The sequence below is a fragment of the Macaca thibetana genome, chromosome 9 (genome assembly GCF_024542745.1).
Source record: "Macaca thibetana thibetana isolate TM-01 chromosome 9, ASM2454274v1, whole genome shotgun sequence".
Lineage (NCBI taxonomy): Eukaryota > Metazoa > Chordata > Mammalia > Primates > Cercopithecidae > Macaca > Macaca thibetana.
Genome location: NC_065586.1, coordinates 57,419,919 through 57,441,378, shown reverse-complemented (window position 1 = coordinate 57,441,378; position 21,460 = coordinate 57,419,919). Strand labels below are relative to the sequence as shown.

Sequence of the window (21,460 nt, the reverse complement as noted above, 5' to 3'; positions counted from 1 at the left end):
ATCCAGGCCTGGATGATCTCCCTCCAGCTGGCTGTGCCTAGGTCCTGGGTGAAACCTTGCTCTCTCCTACCAGCCCCCAGTCCACGCCTCAGACATCGCACTGCTCCAGGAAGCTGGCGAGCGATGCTGGACTGACAGTCGGCGTCTCCACGGGGGATCTGGTTTTGGGGTGCATTTTGCTGTTCATACACAAGATGATAGCAGACAAATTGTCATTTTATTTAACAGCACATATTTGCAGGCATCTGGCATATAGGGGAATGAACTCAAAGATCTACACACATATTGTTTCTCCTATTTCTCCCTAGAAAACAACAGTAAAAACAAACAAAATCAACGTAAAAGTTAAAGCCACCTCCTCCCAGGTGTATGTGTATTGTCATCCATGTGCCAGCTAGGACCCCCAAAACCTGTCCTCCCCAGTACCTCCATTCACTATGTTCTCTGCCCCCTGACTTCTGTGCCCCGGCCCTCAGCTCTGGATCTAGCTGATTAAATCCCCAGGAGCACACCACACTGATAACATGAAAACAGGGATTTATTCATTAGCAGTCACCCATGTAATATGGTTCTCTTTTTACTGAGCAGCTAATAACGTCACATGGCAAAAAAAGTCTCAAAACCAGGCAGGTGACAGGGGATTTGAGACTGATCTTCCCAGCTCTTCTGGGAGGTTTCACTCTGGTGTGGGGTTCTGCCCCATAGCCCACCCTGCAAGGGAAGAAAGGCTGTCTGGATGGAGGTGGGCGCTTCCTTGGTGCTCCTGGGCTCTCCCCATCTTCATGCTGTGTCGTTTTGCTTTATGCCTCCCTGGAGCACTTTTGGAAAGGAACTTTCTTCTGCTTGCCAGTTGCCAACCATTTGCTGATTTTCATCAGAAGAGTCTAATACTTGCATAACATAACTTAGGAGCAATGTATTTGGATGCTGCCTTTGAGCAGAGCCCAACTGATGTTTGTGCACGAAGGTCTTATTAGCCACCCGTAAGGCTCCCTAAGGGGAAGTGGCCTCACCTCCCCTAGTGGCAAACAGGCCCAGTCCTGAGAAGCCTTTTGGCACATCACTCCCTAATCCCTAGTGGAGGGACTTCAGAAGAGCCCGAAAGTCCCCTGCACAAGCCTGACTTCCTGCACGCCTCCTCTGTGGGTTTGTTCATGGGCCTGTCCACTGCATTCCAAACACACCCCCAGGGTCAGGGCGTCAGGAAACAAAACAGTGAATAAAAGGAGGAAGGAAAAGAAAAAGAAAAACAAAACAAAACAGCGTATGCTACTAACCAGTTAGCCATCCTTACTTATTCTCTACAAGATCCTATGAGCTGGAAGGAACACAGAACAGTAGAGTTCAGATGGGCTATTGACAGGCCCGAATTCACACAACAGGAGATGGAGGAGCGGAGGCAAAGTCCCAAACCTTCCTGCCTAGATGTGTGTACATTGTGGGTTTTTACAATTTTTTTTTGTTTGTATTTTTTGTGGGTACATAGCAGGTAGAGATGTTTATGGGTCACATGAGATATTTTGATACAGGCATGCAATGTGTAATCATCACATCAGGATAAATGGGATATCCAGCCCTTCAAGCATTTATCCTCATAAGTTGTGTTTTGCCTCTAGGAACCAAGAGGCAAAAGAGAAAGGAGGAGGAAATGGAACGTGATGACCTCTGGACCCCTACTCCAAAATGTGTCCTCCCTTGGTGGGACTGGCAGTGTTGGTTGGAGGAGCAGGCATGCTCTGGGAGTCAAGTCCTGGGTGGGACCATCCCGAGGTCTGGCAGGAATGGAATATGCAGGCAGAGCTCTGGGCCCAGTGGAATCTACAGATTTAATTACAACACATTTTACACTTCGCAAGTATTGACTCCCTATTTTGGAGTCCTCTTGGCAGAGATCCCACAAGGGAGCTATGGATGCCTTGGGAAAGCTCTGGTGCTGAAGTTCACACTCACAGCAGATGTGCAGACATTGCACACACAAGCACACGGGGCTCTAATGGAAGCACTATCAGTAAATGAATAGTGTGGACGACTCATCTCCCTGATTCATCATTTTATAGAATAGCCAGGCATCCCATAGGAGTCTCCCTCCGGTCCACATCGTAGCTCAGCTGTCAGCCTGTGCGGGCTCAGCACATCTCCCGGGTCTGGCAGGTGAACGAGCTGGGAGTCTGTGTCTCTGTGTAAGCCCCTCCGCCGGCCGGCTTGCTTTAATTAGTCTGTGTGCGCCCAGGCAAGCACTTGTGCACAACTACCCCGTGACACCTCCACCCCCAACACTCATGAGAGCCCATAAAATTAAGAGTTAACTTTCAGCGATGTGTATAAGCAAGGCTATTTTTCCCTTTCTGTTTTTTTTTTTTTTTTTTCCTGGAGTCGGGTACTTAATTCTCTCAGTTGCCTTTTTATTTACTGCCTCAACATCTACAGGGTTGCACTCTACACTTCTTTCAAAAATTAAGTGAGAAATCCACTTTCCATAAATTAAAACAGTAACTTCAGGCCAGGAGCTTTGAAGCAGCAATTCCGCCAACCCCTGTCTCCCCACCCGCAGCAAAAACAAATAAAAAGAAATAATAAAAGAAAAAGGCCTCTCAGACCAGAGTGATTATGTAATTCCGCAGATGCTTTCCTTTGGGGCAGCCACTGGGACGCTGGGCAGAAGCAAATTAAGTGATTAGTAAAGAAAAAAGGCAGAGGGAAAAAAAAAGTCAAAGGATGTGAACGCAGAGAAAGGAAGCCTTCCCTGCCGTTTCCCCCACGATTGTACAGAGGAGAACCGCTAAGAAATGATACTTGAAGTTATATTTATTATTGTAAGAGGGTATGATATTTCTGGGCAGGAATGATGGATGACAACTTGAATTTGTGTCCAGGGAATGAAGGTGAACTGTGACAGAGTTATTTATCTTGGGAATGGAGGTTAGGGTCAGCCGAGGCTGGGTGCCTGAAGGCACAAGACATTGACAAATTTATCCTGCAGGCCGTATCTGAAGCCCTTTGTTTTGGATCCTGGCTACTCACTAAGTGACCCTCATCCTTCATGTTGGCAATGCGTGAAGGATGCGGTGGGTGCCAGCGGCCCCTTCTCCCCCGCCGCCCCCGCCCCGACTCCTGCTACTAATTCTTGTCATTCACTTTGCTGACAGGCACCAAGCCCAAACTATTCCCAGTCCTGAAAGGGAAGGTTAAAATATTTATTTCGGCTCATAATGGCCTCCCTGATTTAGTGCAGGATCATTTTTCCTGTTGCCTTTGTCATTGCAGGTCACTGGAAGGACTGAGCGCATTCAGGAGCCTGGAGGAACTCATCTTGGACAACAATCAGCTGGGGGACGACCTCGTGTTGCCAGGGTTACCCAGACTGCATACCTTAACCCTCAACAAGAACCGAATATCCTTTCCTCTGCCCGCTGCCCCCACTCCCCACCCAGCCCCACAGTCGTCCCCCCACCCCACCCTGCACAAATACCTGCAAAATGTCAAATGAGTTTTATGTGTCAGCTAAATTAAAGTATGTGAAATACAGTTCGTGGGCAGACAAAGCGTTCTGTCTTCTGGCACTCGGGACACTTCAGAGTAATTTATTATAGGTCATTCATAAATGAAACGCACCATTATATCTTCCTGTTGCTCCATTTTAGTGTAGGGATCTAAGTTATGGCTGTGAAGAAATCTTTTTAATAGATAAAAATAGAGAAAGAAAATAATGTCACCGCCGCAGAGGCGGCGAAGCCCTGTCTGTTTGCTTGGGCTTGTGTGGGAGGGCGACCTCTGGTGGGAAGTCCTGGGTAATGCCACTAAGCAAACTTCGTCTCCTCGGAGGTTTCTGGAAGGCTCTGGGGCAGGCTCGGGGAACGGTTTTGGTGAGGGAAAGGAGCTAAGGTGGCAGGGACATGTGAAGCTCAGGCCTGGCTATGCCCTCACTGGTGGATACCATGCTGGGCTGTTGATGGGAGGCCTAGGGGACCCATGATAGTATATGGCCTTCCCTACGGAGGCAAGGACCTAGCCAGCGTAGGGTGAGACTTCCAGGCACTAGTTGCTCTGGATTCTGTAGTGGGGATGGAATCAGGGAACCCTTGCTGCGACCTAAGACCCCTAGCTCCTGCAATGTTAGTGTAGTGGATTACTCGGCACTAGAATGCCAGCTCAATAGGACAGGGAGTTTCCTTGGTTTTGTTAACTCCTCTGTTCTTCACACAAAGAATAGTGCCTGGCACCAAGTACAAGCTCAATAAATATTTGTGGGATGAATGCATGATTATCATTAGCTGTTCCTTATTGAGCACTCCTAGGAATGAGGCATGGTGCTGGGTTCCTTATGTGTGTTGTTATTCATCTTTACCAAGCCCTGTGAGAAGGGTGTGTCTTTTCCGTTTATCTAGACATGGAAAGAGGTGAGGGTAGGCACACAGCCAGACATTAACAAGATGCTATGTCCCGGATGATTCAGTGTCAACTGTGTTGTGTCCAAAGTCCAATGTCTGCATTCTACTGTGTTGCTTCAGACTCAGTGGTCCAATGGCTTTGTTTTATTGGATGGAACATTTGAGACCCGGAGTAGTTAAATCACTTGTTCACATTCATACAATAAATTAGAAATAGAAAAGGAACCAGGGCATTTTCCTCTAGAGTATAAAATAAAATCAGATATACATGTAAGGTTTAGCACATACGCATATGCCAGCATTTAAGAGTGATTTGCAGAAGTATTGGTTAGCTACTGTTTATACTTCAAGCCATAAGTTAATGTTTTCTTTATTCTCTAAGATATTGTCTCAGTCAGCTCTTGCTGCTATAGCACAATACCATACATGAGGTGGCTTAAACAACAAACATTTATTTCTCACGGTCTGAAGGCTGGAGGTTTGTGATCAGGATGCCAGCATGGTTGGTTTCTTGGTGAAGATACTTTCTTGCTGTATCATCACATAGCAGAGAGAGAGAAAGCAAGCTTTTTCAAGTTGCTTCTTATAGGGGCACTGATCCCATCAGAGGGATCTACCCTTATGACCTAATCACCTCCCAAAGGCCTCATCTCCACATACCATCACTTTGGGGATTAGAATTTCAACATATGAATTTGAGGGGAGAACAAATATTCAGACCATAGTATTATAAATATGCTCCTTGTGGTCACTATTAATTGTCACTTTGATAGAAGTAGAAGGGGAGGGCCTGCAAGTAAATTCACAGTCTTTGTCATAATGAAATTTTGGTGGATTTTCCCCTCTTATATCCATTAGTCAACCAAGTTTCCCAATGACTGTTTGAAAAATATTGTAGTCTTATGGCTTTCTAGGCTGTCTCAGGTGATCACTTGGCCAATATTCTCAAATCAATCAAGGACAGAAGGATTTTCAGACATATCCTATGTCCCAGGTCTCTGTAGAATATTAGATTCCATGGACTTTGGTTCACGTCTCAGCTTAATCATATTTAGCGGTGTGGCCTTGAGCAAGTTATCTTCTGTGAGCTTCTGTTTCTCATTTTTAAAGAAATACATTGGACTGGATGATGGTTTTATTCTCTGTATTGCTGTCACCAGAGATAAGCAGGCCTCTTGGCTTCAGAGTGCTGAGAGGTGTTCTTTGTCTTTGGTTGAGTCCTTTCCCTATTCTGTGCCTCTGCTTCTCCAATCTGTAGCAGTAATGCTAAGGGAGTAATGGTAATAGCCTAGGAGGGACTGAAGCAGAAGACACTGTGTGGCTATAAACCTGACTGGTGATATCACTCTGCTGTTGTAGCACATTTCTTACCAGTGAATGTTCTAAACAGACTTCTTTCCTTTTTTTTCCTCTGCTCTACAAATGTGATTGTGAAGATCAACTTCTCCATCTACTTGACTCAGAAGTCACAGAGAAAGGTAGGTAAAAATCAGGCAATAACAGCACATGTTCTCTTCTCAACTCAGCACTTCTGATGCCACTTTTTCAGCTAAATGACTCTCCTTCCTAACTGTGAGAATGTTGCAGGCTTTCCAACAATTTCTATGTTCCATATTGTTATTGCTACCCCATGAAATGCTTTAGATATGGCCTCTATACATTAGCTTTTGCTGCATAATAATCCACCCCAACATTTAGTGGCTTAAAACAGCAAATATGTACAATTCTATGGATCAGATGTTTGGCCAGGGCTCAGCAGGATGGTTCTTCTGCGGGTCTTACCCTGGGTCACTCATGCAGCCACATCTACCTGGAGACTCAACTAGGGCTGGATGGTCTAAGATGACCTCACTCATATGTCTGGAGGTTGGTACTGGGTGTTGGCTAAACTACCTGTGTCTAACAGGCTAGCATAAGGCACTTCACATGGGAGGAGTATTCTAACAGCACAAGCCCCGTAGTACAAGTAGTCTTCAAGTTCAACTTATATCATATGTGTTAATGTCCCATGATGAAAGCAAGTCACATACCAACTGTAGAACAAATTGGGGAGGGGACTGCATAGAGTGTACATATAAAGAGGCATAACTCATTTCTGCAACAATCTACCCAGGAGACCTTGGCATTGGCATCTTGTCTCCTTAAGATTTTACTTCCAGCCGGGCGCGGTGGCTCATGCCTGTAATCCCAGCACTTTGGGAGGCCGAGACGGGTGGATCATGAGGTCAGGAGATCGAGACCATCCTGGCTAACACGGTGAAAACCCATTTCTACTAAAAAATACAAAAAAAACTAGCTGGGTGAGGTGGCGGGCACCTGTAGTCCCAGCTACTCGGGAGGCTGAGGCAGGAGAATGGCGTGGACCCGGGAGGCGGAGCTTGCAGTGAGCTGAGATCCGGCCACTGCACTCCAGCCTGGGAGACAGAGCGAGACTCCGTCTCAAAAATAAATAAATAAATAAATAATAATGCTGTAGGTTCCTAGACCCTGGCCACTTGGGTCATTGGCTTCTTTGATCCTTTAGCAAGAGGGAATATCACACAGTGGTTAAGAACAACAGGCTCTGAAGGCAGACTTCCTGAGCTTCTACCCTAAACCTGCCACTTTTCTGCATGACCTTGGGCAATTGATTTAACATCTCTATGTTTTGGTTTCCTTTGAAAATGCAGACAATGCTGGTACCCATCCCATAGGTTGTTTTGAAGATTATTCTAAGTATCTCAGACATATTAGATTCTAGTAACATAGTAAGTGCTATGTAAGTGTTACTATTATTGTTGTTATTATTATCCTAGAGAATTGTGTAAACTCATCTGGTTTGACTTGGGTCACATTATAACCAAGGCCAGAGTACAGATATACTTCTGAGTGTAGAATGCTTCTTTGACTTGCACAATTTAATATTGCCCTAATGGCATTCCATGAGTTGGGTACTGTTGGTGAATAATTCTTCTCATTTTTATGGGAAAACTAGGAGTGCATGAGCTTTCTGAAGTCACATAGATTGTCAGTAGTGGGGCTTAGTCTAGAACCCAGGTATGCTGATTCCCAGCTCCAGACTCTGAAACCCAAAGGAGCGGCAATCATTGTACAAGGAGAGGAGCCCAGATACAGGAGGAGTCAGCGTCCTGGGCCTGCTTCTGCAAGGTCCTGCTCCCAGCTGGGGCTGCCAGGAGTCCGCTCTTAAAAGAGATTCCAGAGCCCAGACCCAACATCTGGGAAATTCCTTCTGTGTTCATCAGTCAATGCCTTCCTGCCATCTGCATACCTCCTGCTGGACCTCCCATCTTTTTCCACCAGCCCTTTTTCTCATTGTGTTCAGCCCTCAGTGTTGATGTCCTGCTCTGGTATATCTGAAAGCCTGGTTGTCTGAGATTACCTCTTCATTTCTTGGTTTGTAGGGATCTCATTTTCTTTCTTTGGTTCATTGAGTCTGGCCAGGTAATCACTGGTTATGGACTTGAACCCCTTCCCCACTGCTCTCTCTCTCTCTCTCTCTCTCTCTCACACACACACACACACACACACACACACACACACACACACACACACACGCCCATCCATGAGTATGCACACACCATCCCCGACTCTTCCACCAGGAGGGGTGGGATATTTGGTAGTGGTCTCAGCCATATCATGTCTGAATAATCAACCCTAAGTAAGGTTGACCAACTGAAGATTCAGGAAAATGTAGGTACTTAACCTTTGCACAATCAAATGATTCACCTCTACTTTCCTTTTGGCGTGTGTGGGGGGCACATAAGCAGATTTTATTTGGAATCGCACTTCATCTTCTGTCTCCCTTTTTGCTTCAGCACATGTACTGAATAGCCAATGAGTTTGAATTATAGTGCCAGCAGGAAGAAAGTATGGTGCTACATGTTACACAGCTGGGCAGTGGCACGGAGACCACTCCAGCAAGTCAAAGGTGGGACTGGAGTTCCCTTAGCCATTTTCTGTGTCATCTTAGGAAAGATTTGCTGTGTCATCTTAGGAAAGTCTCTACACCTTGTCAGGGGCCTCAGTTTCTTTATAAAATGGGTAACACACACTTCAGCATATTGTCGAGAGATTTAAATGGTATAATATGTGGGAAATCACTTTGTTAAAGACTTTACAATTTCTTGGCATATTTTACTGTTAGTCAATGCTTCGATGCTTCAAAAGAAACAGCCCAAATTGGAAGGAAGGATCTGAGGTACACAGCACATAGCCCGGTGATGGCACCTGTGCTCTCCCACAGAAACATGTAGGAACCCTCATTTTCCAGTGGTTTAAATTTTGCTTTTGTGTTAGGAAATTATGAGTCACTTTTTCCTCTAGAAATACAGTTTCTTTAGGACCTGTGTTTAAATCCAGACTCTATCATGTACTGGCTGTGTGACCGTTAACCCGTTTCCTTAATTGTTATTTGGACACGACAAATTTCTGATATATGTGAATAAAAATGAGATATGTCATTATGCTGTATATTTAGTATTCAAAAACCCAGCATTAGGATTAGCTGTGGTTAAAATCATCCCAGTAGTTATGGAGGCTGCCCTTTGACCCGCAGCTGAGCCCAGAGGGAGGGATGTGTCCATTCTCACCTGGGAGACAACTTTGGACCCGCACAACTGGAACACCCTGGAAGGCTTCCCTCCTCCCTCATGCTCCAAACTTTCAAGGCAAGATGCTGCTTTGATCTTGGGCCCTCTGCAGAAAATCTCCCTTGGCAAGCCTCCCCATGACAGCTGGGCTCCGCAATGGCAACTTTCTACAGACAACACTGAAAAAAATCTCAACGCTAAGTACCCCGGAGAAGACTTGCTGAGGGAAGCCAGGTGTGTGCCGGGAACCCAGCTGGAGAGAGATGAAACTGTGCCAGGTAGCTTCACATTTTTAAAAAAGGTACCCTTAGGAGAATCCCTGAAATGATCCCCACTGCAGTGGTCTTGATTAGCCAGGGACACCAGGTTTCTTCCACAGATTGCCTCTGGTCAATTTTCTATGAATCTTGACAAAAAAGAAATGTGACAAGTTCTATCTTGGATCTCAAAACCAGGCAAGACAAGGCTGTGTTTGTCCTTGCTGATCCAGGAGACGAAGAAACCAATTAAAACTTCTCATGTTTTATCTTCTGGTGGTGCTATCAACATAAAGGTGAAGGGCTGGTCTACAGCACGCATGCAGGGAGGAGGTGCTAGTGCTTCCTGCTTGGTGTGGATTTGGGAGAAACCACCTGACTCAGCCAAATATATCATTTATAGTAGGTATATGAAAGGCTTAGGAAGATGGAGCTTCTGCCATACAAAATACCCAAAGGCAGGCAGGCTGGCTCTTAGAAATCTCTTGGATTCATTGGCAAAGGATGGCTGAAGCTTCTTGGAACCTGCAGACCCCTTGCCCAAGAAAGTCCCATGATCAAAGCATTCAAATTATCCACTTCTTCATGGCCAGGGGCAGATTCAGGTTTTGCCCAGGGGCAGATCCAGGTTTTGGGGAGTGTGAAACCTCTGTAATTTGAGGGAGCCCTCTTAAAGACTATATAATTAGGAATGCAAAATTAGGTATGAAATGGGTATTTATTTGGAATAGAACTGTATCAAAGGAAATTTTAAAATTTTAAGTTGATAAATTCCACAGATGTCAAAATACCTAGAAAAGTACCAATCTTTACTGAAGATATGCCTCTAGAGAAACTTTTTTCCTACTTTTTTCCTGCAAATTCTCTCATAGCTTCATTATTTGGTGAAATTTTGTAATTTTTTTCTAGAGAGAATAATTCCCTCTTTTAGCATAGTTGATCGAAAATTGATTTTTTAAAATAGTTTAGAAATGTTTCTTTCAGTTTCACCATTTGTTGTTGGTAGTTTCACCACTATATTATTGGTAAAACTTTTAGGATTATTACATGTTGGAGAAACTCTTACACATTTCTTTCATATATGATAGGAGTTGTATAAGATTTCAGGACATTTCAGCCAGGCACAGTGGCTCACACCTGTAATCCCAGCACTTTGGGAGGCTGAGGCAGGTGGATCTCCTGAGGTTAGGAGTTCGTGGTCTCTACTAAAAATACAAAAATTAGCCGGGTGTGGTGGTGCGCCCCTATAATCCCAGCTACTTGGGAGGCTGAGACACGAGAATCGCTTGAACCCAGGAGGCAGAGGTTGTAGTGAGCTGAGATCACACCATTGCACTCCAGCATGGGCGACAGAGTGAGACCTTGTCTCAAAAAAAAAAGATTTCAGGACATTTCAAGTTGTGTGTGTGTGTCGATGTTTGGCATGTATACATACACTTAACAACTGAATCTTAAATGTTCTTTGAATTGATGAGTTTGTTATTCATTTTGCCATCAGTTTTATGTTGGTCCCTGCATATTTGTATTAATATGGTGGATAGTAAGAGTATTACTGAAAGCCATTCCTACTGATACTGTTGGAACAATTTAACTAGACACAGAAGTGACTGCAAATTGTACAAATATTCCCCCACTGAGTCATAATTGTTAGTCCTACACAATGTCCCTTTAGGTGGGGATTCCCATAGACACTCCCATTGTCACTCAACTGAAGGGAAAATGTGGTAGAAGAAGTCCTAGTGGAGCGAGACAGTGATCTCCACAGATTATAGTGTAAATTACCTACTTTTACCAAAAAAAAAAAAAAAAAAAAAAAAAAAAAAAAAATCACATGATCATGTGACTCTATTACCAGGGTCTTTCCCAGGGCATTGGAAGGGGCCTATGCAAGCAAGAAGCCCTTGATGCATGAGCTTTATTAGCTCCATGGTAGATCTACATGTGAAGGTTTACTCAACTTAATCTAGGCCTACTTCCCTGAACATGGTGAGAGGTGACAACCTGCTGGTGGCCCTCGCTTGCTCTCAGTGCCTCCTCAGACTCGGGGTCCACTCTGGCCACGCTTGAGGAGCCCTTCAGCCTGCTGCTGCACTGTGGGAGCCCCTCTCTGGGTTGGCTGAGGCCGGAGCCGGCTCCCTCTGCTTGTGGGGAGGTGTGGAGGCAGAGGCACGGGCGGGAACCAGGGCTGCCAGTGGCGCTCGCAGGCCAGCATGAATTCCGGGTGGACAAGGGCTTGGTGGGCCCTGCACTGGGAGCCGCCAGCCCACCAGCCCCCGGCAGTGAGGGGCTTAGCACCCAGGCCAGCAGCTGTGGAGGTTGCACCAGGTCCCCCAGCACTGCCGGCCCGCCCGCACCACCCTCGAATTCTCACCGGGCCTCAGCTGCCTGCTGCGGGGCAGGGCTCGAGACCTGGAGCCCACCATGCCCCAGCCACCCACAGTGGGCTCCTGCATGGCCCGAGCCTCCCCGACGGGTGCCATCCCCTCCTCTGTGGAGCCAGGTGCCATCAACCACCCAAGGGCTGAGGAGTGCAGGCGAACTGCATGGGACTGGTGGGCAGCTCTGCCCCGGTCCTGGTGTGGTATCTGATAGGGGAAGCCAGCTAGGTTCCTGAGTCAGATGGGGACTTGGAGAACTTTTATATCTAGCCTTAGGATTGTAGATGCACCAAACAGCACTCTGTATTTAGCTAATCTGGTGGGGACTTGGAGAACTTTTATGTCTAGCTAAAGGATTGTAGATGCACCAATCAGCACTCTATGTCTAGCTCAAGGTGTGTAAACGCACCAATCAGTGCTCTGTGTCTAGCTAATCTAGCGGGGACTGGGAGAAATTTTAGATCTAGCTAGAGGATCGTAAATACACCAATCAGCACTCTGTGTCTAGCTCAGGGATTGTAAACGCACCAATCAGCGCTCTGTCAAAACAGACCAATCAGCTCTCTGTAAAATGGACCAATCAACAGGATGTGGGTGGGGTCAGATAAAGGAATAAAAGCAGGCTGCTGGAGCCAGCAGTAGCAATCGGCTTGGGTTCCCTTTAACACTGTGCGTTTGTTCTTCCGCTCTTTATGGTAAATCTTACCGTTGCTCATTTTTGGGGTCCTTAATTTTACAGCCTTCATGAGCTGTAGCACTCACTGCAAAGGTCTGCATCTTTGCTGCTGAAGCCAGTGAGACAACAAACCCACTGGGAGGAACGAGCAACTCCAGATGCACTGCCTTTAAGAGCTGTAACACTCACCCCAGCAGTCTGCGGCTTTATTCTTGAAGTCAGCGAGACCAAGAACCCACCAATTCCGGACACAATGGTGGCTGGCTGGGCTTCTTTCACTTGTCACTAAATGTTGAGAAATGACTGGCATTTCAGTCCAACTCAGTTGTCCAGTATTTCCTCAACTTAAAAGCCTTGCCAGTTTGGGGTTCCATTCCTGCATATCCCCACCTTCATACAGTACATACAAAAAGCAGGCAAGCTTTGAGGAATGTTTCATAAGAGGAAAGTAGGTTTTGGTCCGGCCTTTCCATCTGCAGTAGAGAGGGCTTCCCTCAGTCGTGTAGGGCTGTTGTCTACATAAATAATTAGAATCACTGCAAGTCAGTATGTCAGCACCATTCTGGTAGCCCCCTCTCTTGCAGTTCCACGAAAGAAATACTGTGCTGGCCAGATGCAGTAGTCAGCTTGTCTGGCTGCCCTCCCTGGAACAAGGGCCTGGCCTTGAGGCTTTAAGACAGCCTGATCCAGACATGAGTCCTAGTGCTCCTTGGAGCATCTGATGGCTTGCATGAGTGGGCTAGAAAGTTGGAACAAGCTATGAAGGAGAGAAACCTAGCCTGGGACTGAGGCTGATGCAGGTCCAGGGCTAGGTCCAGGCCTGGGGTACTCTACCTGAATCCAGTCCTGGGTGTTGGAGGGGGACTTGAGACATTCTGAGGAGGGTGCTTGAAATTCACACAGGGCACCTGAGGTGTCTGTGCCCATATCTAAGAGCAATACTAGCAATGAGACTTTTTTCTTTGTTTTTTTTTTTTTGTTTGTTTCTTTTTGTTGTTGTTGTTGTTGTAGTAATGACTGTGAAGTGTTCAAAGATAGAACCTGTTGGAAAAGCTGAGCTTACCCTGGAATTGTTCACTGTCATTTTAATTGGCTCCATTTAAATAATTTTCCTGAAGAGTATGATGATTGAACTTTAGTAAGTGTATTTTGTCTCCAGGGATTTTGATTGCTGGCCACCCACCCCTCTGTACTCCCAACCTCATCCCCCTAGTGGGACCTTCTCTACAGTCTCTATATGAACTCCCATTCTCACCTCCTCATTCTAGTGTTCCTGTGTGGCCATCTCTGGATGTTATTTGTAAAAGATTTGAGAGATTGAAAACAAACTTCCATGTCCATTTCTCTGTCTTTGTTTAGGAAACAGGGAGGATGTTGGTGAATTGAAGCCAACAGCAAATGAGTGTGCTCATAACTTTCTTTTGCTAGTTTCCCCTCTGTTGTTAGTTCTCCCTCTTGCTAGTTTCCCCCTCTCTTGCTACTTTCCCCTCTCTTGCTAGTTTTTTCCCTCTTGCTAATTTCCCCCTCTCTTGCTAGTTTATCTTCTCTTGCTAGTTTTCCCCTCTCTTGCTAGTTTTCCCCTCTCTTGCTACTTTACCCTCTCTTGCTAATTTCCCCCTCTGGTTAGTTTCCCTCTCTTGCTAGTTTCCTCTTCTCTTGTTAGTTTCCCCTCTTTTGCTTGTGCTCTGCTTCTCATTGTCTCTGGCTGCTGTCACCTAGGGTATAGCATTTGGCCTTGCATCTGATGGTGGCAGAGCATGTGTACAAAGAATGCTTGAAGGAACTTAGTTTGGAGAATAAAAGATTTAAGGAAGACACGTGAGCTTCAAATATCTGAAGGTTCATCATGTGGAAGAGAAGAAGTCTTATTGTTTGTGACCCCAAGCAGTTAAACTGGGTCAGTGAGTAGAGGTTAGAGAAAGATTCAATTCCAGGGGAAAGAAAAACCGTTATGGTTGTCAGAAATGGAATTTGCTATGTAGTGGTGACCACTTGGCAAATATTTTAGGGACCTGATTCAGACATTGGTTGGATTTGGAATTCATTCTTCTGTGGCAAGTTGAAATGAAGTATGAGGAAATCTGTGTAACAGCCCAAGGTTAGTTAACATCCTCACAGAGCAAGAACATCCCTTTTCTTTGATTTTACCTTCTCCTAGGTTCAAGTGGACCCCACTTCTGGGAACTGTACTGTGAATCTTTGACTCTTGCATGTGGCATTTCTTCTACCCTTGTATGTTTTATTCCTGTAGCTCTGCTGCCATTCCCTGGCTGGGACCCCCTTTTATCTGCCGACTTGGTTAACTCCTCTCTCATGTGTCTCTCAAAGTCACAGCCTAACCAGGCATGCCTATCTAATCATCACCTTACCTAGGCTCAGCTTGTCTGTATGTGGCTTAAGCCAGGAGTTAGTTTGGGGACTAAGTTGTCATTAAACCCTTTCCAGTACCTGTGGTTCTGTGAATCGATAGCTCTTGCCTTATTTGGTTTGGCCGTGATTGGACAGTGGGTCCCACTGGAGGATGGCTCCTGGAATAATCTCCCCCATCATGCCCCCCTCTGACTTTTCTCTTTCATTCTCTAATTCCCTCACTAACAGAGAAACAATATATTTTAATGAGGCGTTCTGAAATAATTTCTGGTTTTCTTTTTCTGGGTTTTTTTGTTTTGTTTTGTTTTGTTTTTTTTTGAGACAGAGTATCACTCTGTTACCTGGGGGCATGATCTCTACTCACTGCAACTTCCGCCTCCCAGGTTCAAGCGATTCTCCTGCCTCAGCCTCCTGAGTAGCTGGGATTACAGGCACCCACCATCATGCCCAGCTAATTTTTGTATTTTTAGTAGAGACGGGTTTTAGCATGTTGGCCAGGCTGGTCTCGAACTCCTGACCTCAAATGATCTGCCTACAAGGGCCTCCCAACATACTGGAATTGTAGGTGTGGGCCACCATGCCTAGCCCTTGTTTTCATTACTAGAAAAGAATTAAGCTTTATGGTTTTGCATATTTCAAAACTATTTTACTCTATGGAATCTTCTCTTTTAGTGTGTTTTAGAAACAGAACGATAGAGGAAAGAAAAATATGATGAGACAATCAAGTTTATTCATTCTTCCTCAAATGATCTGGACTTAGTCTTATCTGCCTAGCGAAAAGTTGGGTTGTGTTCCCAACAGTGGGAGTGAAAAAGTAGCAATACCATATACCCACAGCCGAAGTGATTTCAGCCCCCACCCTGAGGCCTCACAGGAGCAGACTGGACTCGTCAGAGCCTGTCAGTCATGGCCTATGCTCCTTGCTAAGCCTTTTGTCTTCCTGGACCAAGATCCTTAACCTTTGTCACATCACTGATTTGGAGTACCTGCTGGATCACTTGGCAGAAGTGACACCAGCTCTGGAGTACCTCAGTCTGCTGGGCAACGTGGCCTGTCCCAACGAACTGGTCAGCTTGGAAAAGGATGAGGAAGACTACAAGAGATACAGGTGAGTGTCCAGGGATTGGAGCATGGTGGGAAAAGGGAAAAAGAGAAGCTTTAGGGGATGATATTATACTCTGGGGTACATAGTAGATATTTGGTAAACATCAGTGGGCTTCCCATGACAATGTTAAACTTTTACCTTTTGGTAACCTACAGCCATTGTCTCTCTTGGTTGAGGTCACAAAAATTAAGAAAGATGAAAAGTTATTGCCTTGTCCACTTTTTTTGTGAAGTGCCAGATATTAAGTATTTTAATACTTAATTTAATACTTAATATTTAATACTTAATACTTAATATGCAAGTTATATGGACTTGTCACAGCTACTCAGCTCTGCTTTCATAATGCAGAAGTAATCATATGTAATTTGTGAACGAATGGGCATGACTTTGTTCCAGTAAAGCTTTATTTACAAAACAGGTAGCAGGCCAGAAATGACCCATGGGCTGTAACTTACTGACCCCTGCTCTGTGTTGTAAGATCTTTCTGTGGTCTGTCTCAGCATCACCTTGAAGAGAGAGATGACTTCCCAGCAAAATTTAGGGAGCTCACAGATGATCTAAAGATGAAGTCCCACAGGCCCATATCTCTCCACCATAGAGCTATGCTGTGGTGCCCACCAGCCATGCGCTTTGATGGGCTCCAAGTAGAAATGCTTTTCATTCTTCTGTCTACTTCTCAACCATCTGCTTTAAAAGCCCTGATCCAAAATCATTTAGAGAGTCTTTTTGGTCTTACCCATTTTACCAAAGTCACTTAATTTTCCTTCTTCATTTAAAATTGTCTGTGTTCTCATTGTGGATTGTTTTGTAAATGCTTTAATGACATTTTCATGGACCTCTTTCTCCATTATGACATAAGCTCTCATTAAACACCCCACCCGAATAACTCTTAAAAATAACTTAATAAATTTTGTATATGTATATATGCATATATATACATCTATGTGTATATGTATGTGTATGTGTACACACACATTCATGTACTTGTTCATTCATTCATTCATTCATGGGGCCAAGAAGCTACGTGTGAAGCCAACCATGTAGGCACGTTTTTGTTATTTTTTCTAGAATGAGGGAGGTAGAGAGGGATTGGTCTCAAGTACAGGGCTTATGAGGTTGCAAAAGGAAAAGAAAAGCTAAGAAAAATTTTTTTCTTTTCTTTGTGTACCATTAGCTCTCAAATAATTACTATTTGTTTTTTCTATTGTAACTGGTCGCATTAGCAAAAGCACTAAGACCAAGGTGTATGGGGTCAGATCAGAAGATCTGATGTGGAGTCCAGCTTTGCCAGTGAGACCTTTCAAATGGGAGGACAGTCTACATCAGTATTCCATAATCAAGGCTCTGCCTCTGAGTCATCCAAGGTCTTCTGATGCAGTTGGTGGCAATTACAACACAACAGTCCATAGGTGTTTCTGATGTCCAGTTGGCTTTAGAATTCGGAGACAATCTGCTCCCAACCAGTTCCATTTCTTCCTTTACTGTCTCACACCATTTCATAGATTCTATCTTGTGTATTTCTCTCACTTCTTCATGTATTTCCACATCTAGAGAATGACTTCCGGTGGGTAGGAGCTGCGTTGTCTTGACTCTTGAAGCCTCATCAATACCTAAAGTAGTGCTGGATGTGAAAAAAGGGCTTGGCACCCTTTTTTTTTTTTTCTGGGGGTGGCTTGAAACCCCCTTTCCTTCTCAGGCGCTAGGAACTTATAGGGAGATGCAGGGATATTTGGCCATCTCAGATGCCCACTGCCCATTTGGAATCAGAGCCATTTGGATGTTAACAAATGCAGCTAATAAGCAAAGGACTACGATTCAGACTCAATCCAAGTGCTGGTTATGGGTCATGAATCTTTAGGGAGGGCTGGATTCTACAAGTGTGGTCTATCTCATGGGCTAGCCTGGGCACACTCCAAGCCCATCCTCCCCACTCCAGTTCTGTTCCCTTGGAAGGAGTTGAGGGGTGGGGCTAAGGGAGGTGGTTTGTGAGTACACATATGACAAAGTTGCCATGAGAGGCTATATTCTGGAGGTCATACAAAACCAAAATCATAACTCACAAAATTAACTTAGAAAATTTACATCATCCACAATGACGGCAAGATGCTTGCACTCCGAGAGAAACAGGAACTAAGAACAGCACAAGGAACAGTAAATATGTTCCCACGTAGTTACACATTCACTGCACAGCAACTGGTTGAAGAGTGGAATGGTAGGCTGATTGTCTAGCACATTTAAATGTTTTATTCATTTAATATCTTTATTTTTTACTGTTGATTTGATGAGTGCTCACACTTGTATATGGAAGATATAGATATGTGTTTGATATAGCTCCATTCTATGGTCTGTAAGCAGATCCGCTTTGTCCTTCCTCGAGTTTGTGCTCCATTTGCCACTGAGAAATTTTAGGGTTTTGCAATATGACTTTTGACTCTAGAGTTCCTGTGGCATTTGTGTTTATACAAAGCAATGCAGCTGCCTTTTTTTTTTCTTTTGGTAAAACATTTTCCTGGCCCTTCATCCACAAAGCATGAGGGTTACCTTCCTTCTAGCTGTTACCCAGAGCCTAATAGTAGAGCCTCTATGTAAATTTATGTGACATTTTCACTAGAAAATTGCTTAAAAATGAATGATATTTCTACAGTTTACTGTTTTTCACTTTAAGTACATTTTCTGACAATATGTCTTCTATTAATCATTTAAGCAATACTAGGAGCCTTAAAGGACTGTATTCAGAAGCAAGAACCCATGGTTCATTTAGTGCTGTCTGAAAAAATTTCTTATTGATTGGCATCCTCTGTGGTTATGTGATGTAATATTTATAATATGTCACCCAGCCATACATCAAAACAAGTGTGTCTGTTGTTTCATTTCCATGGGAGATGTTGATTTCAAAGAGGTCAGCCCAGTTTTTAGGTCACGTTGTGGCCAACCACTGGACCAGAAATGGGAAGTGACTCGATTTGTGTAGTTATTGGAAATGGCATCACAGAGCTTGAGTTTCTATGGAGTCTTTCCTCCCCTCCTCCTACATTCACCCCTTTCACTTCCTCACTTACCCCCTGTGCACCCAGTTGGATTTTCTTGGCACACATCCCCACCATAAAACAGGCTCATTAAACTTATATGTGAGCATGAACATACTACCAAGTTGTTGAGTAGCACCCTGGCCTCACTGGGGCAGGAGCAGAACCATGCCTGGGGTTTCTCTTTGCCATTCATCATAGTTCATGGCTGAGAAATGTCCACGGCCCTGTTATTATAGGAGCTTAAACCTGTCTGTGATTTTCAGTGTGTACACACCATGCTGCTATTTTGGGATGAATGTTGAATGGAGGTGAATGTGATAATCAGCAGCCTCCAGGATTTGGGCAGGAAGAGAACAGCAGTGCAAGTCTTGGCTGGAGAGACCACCATGCTACTAAGAAACCACTTTGGTGCCCCTTGTGGATTTCAACACTAGCCAAAATAACAAATCAATATGGGGAAGCTGGGTGCCCAGAATGGTCTATTTCTTGCTTCCCTTGCCATCTCTTTTTTTCTTTTTGCTACAGAAAGAACAATGGACTGAAGGTTAACAGTAGACAAGTCTGGACTTCACCTTTCAGATAAGGGAGTTGATCTCATGGTCTTTTAGCTCTTCCTCTGTCACTGAACCCTCTGTCGTTCATCCCCTCCTGCCACTCCAGTCTCTGGTTGGCCTTGCTTTCCTCCCTCCTCCGTGTAGGCCCTTCTGTATTCCTTACAACTTTCAGTTATTTAAAACGTGACACCCTTTCTTTGTTCCCCTGCACGGAGCAGCCCTGGGGCCTGCCCAGTGTCTGCAGCACTCAGCCAAAGGGAAGGAGGGAGGGACCCTCCGCCGTCTGGTCTCTCTGGGCTGCCACCATTTCCCAGACGAATCGGAGCTGTAAAACTTGTGGCTTACATAACCCAGTGAGCATTCTCCAGCTAATCTACAATCTGGGCTTTGAAGATCACAAGAAAGCAAAGGTCACGACCCAGAGATCAAAGTGACAGAAGCCCACAGAGTAATTGCTGGTTACCCTCTGTAGAGGGCCTTGGTCTGTCCTGTGGGTGTATTGTTTGCACAGAGACTTCAAACATGCTGCCGGTGAACTGTGAGGAAAATCAGCTGGCCTCTGCCAGTTGTCAGGCATTCATGAATGCTGTAGGTGAGCTCACCTCGGCTCATTAGAGTGAGATCATTGTCATCTCTCTGAGCATCTGCAGTTATTCCACTCATAGTGTTTGTTCATTACTTTGTGGTCTTTATTGACTTTCTCACTGTCGTCATTTACTTGGAGGTGTTGGGGGGTGGTTATATAAGGAAATTGGAATAACAAGAAAGGACGACATGGACATATTTATTGTAAGTCAACTTTGAGCCACATAGAGTTCAAGCAAGGTAACATTTGAAGGACATCATTTGGCCCATCCCCTTCACAGCATGGATAGAGAAACTGAGGTTCAGAAAGGCAGCAGAGACTGAACCAAGATCACAGGGCAAGATACACTCAGAGTCTGGCCTCTTTCCCTATGCTATTAGTCCCCAAGCTTTTTGTTACAGAAACTTCCCCTCCTTTTATTTTTCTCCCCAACGCTTTAAAAGCTTTGGTCTCTCAAATAGACTGCACTGAAGCCATTGCTAACTTTATTATTATTATGAAACAGATACATTCAGCAGTTTATCAGGGCTTCTGTTCAGCATGAGGTAACTAGTGCTATTAAATTGAGTTAATGTAATCTAGTCAACAGTGAGGAAGCATGATATTTTGTTGGCAGACTCAACTATCCCGTCAAGCTTTGTGAAAGTTTGAGAATGGCACAGATCACCCATTGCTGCCTTCGGGGTCCCAGGTAGGGCACCAAGTAGCTTGTACCATGTCTTCCTGCCTCCAAAGGATGGAAGCAAGAAGGCAGCAAGAAATAATGCAAAGAAGCATAGACTGCCATAAATGGAAGAAAATTTCCAATTACCCCATGCCCAGTTCCCTCATGGACTGGAAACTTGGTATTTCTTGAATAGCGTGTCAGAGAAAGAAACATGGCAGCCAACCCCATTCACAGACCATGGAGACCCATCTGAGCTTTTCTGTGGTTGTGCAGTGTTCCTGGGGAGCAGGCATCACCCTGGGGATAACGGTTACAGGCAGGGAGAAAGAACATCCTCCTCTCTCTCTGAGGTCTGGATGAAAAATGCCTGAGTGTCAGGACTAGAGCAGAGAAAATTGATTTTGGAGAGAAAGGAAAAAAAAAAAAGTATTTCTCCTTTTCCTTTTCTCCTCCTAGCGGTTTTAGCTCTCTCCTTAGAGGAGTCCTTTAAGCAAATGGAACATTCTGTGAAAAGAAAGAGGACCTGAAAAGCTCGATGTGCTGGTCTCTCGGTTTTAGGAAATCTGTTTCCAGACAGAGACAAATGGGTGTTTAAGCACCTTCCCAGGATCCCTGCTCTCCTCTTGATAACCCCACCTTCTGTATCTCAGCCAAGAGCACCTCTGACTCTACCCCCACCCCCTCACCACCCCCAGCCCTGGGGGCTTTCCCCCAGCCACCTTGAGAAGGTCAGGAAAATTGGAGTTGCCCTCTGGAGCTAGGGACGTGAGACTTAGAACTTAGACTGATCTCTTTTCATTAAGCAGTGCCCTGGCTTAACAAGCAGTTTTATAAATCTGAAGCTGTCTCCGGGTGTCGCAG

At 44.9% G+C, this 21,460-nt stretch overlaps 1 protein-coding gene across 1 annotated transcript in view; it reads left to right on the top strand.

The window, feature by feature from the left end:
* LRMDA (leucine rich melanocyte differentiation associated) overlaps nt 1-21,460 on the top strand; it is a 1,119,877-nt gene that overhangs the window by 591,727 nt on the left and 506,690 nt on the right. Inside the window, exons 3-4 of the mRNA XM_050803127.1 lie at nt 3,265-3,393; nt 15,629-15,766. Of these exons, the coding sequence (XP_050659084.1) occupies nt 3,265-3,393; nt 15,629-15,766 (267 nt within the window). The remainder of the gene's footprint in view (nt 1-3,264; nt 3,394-15,628; nt 15,767-21,460) is intronic.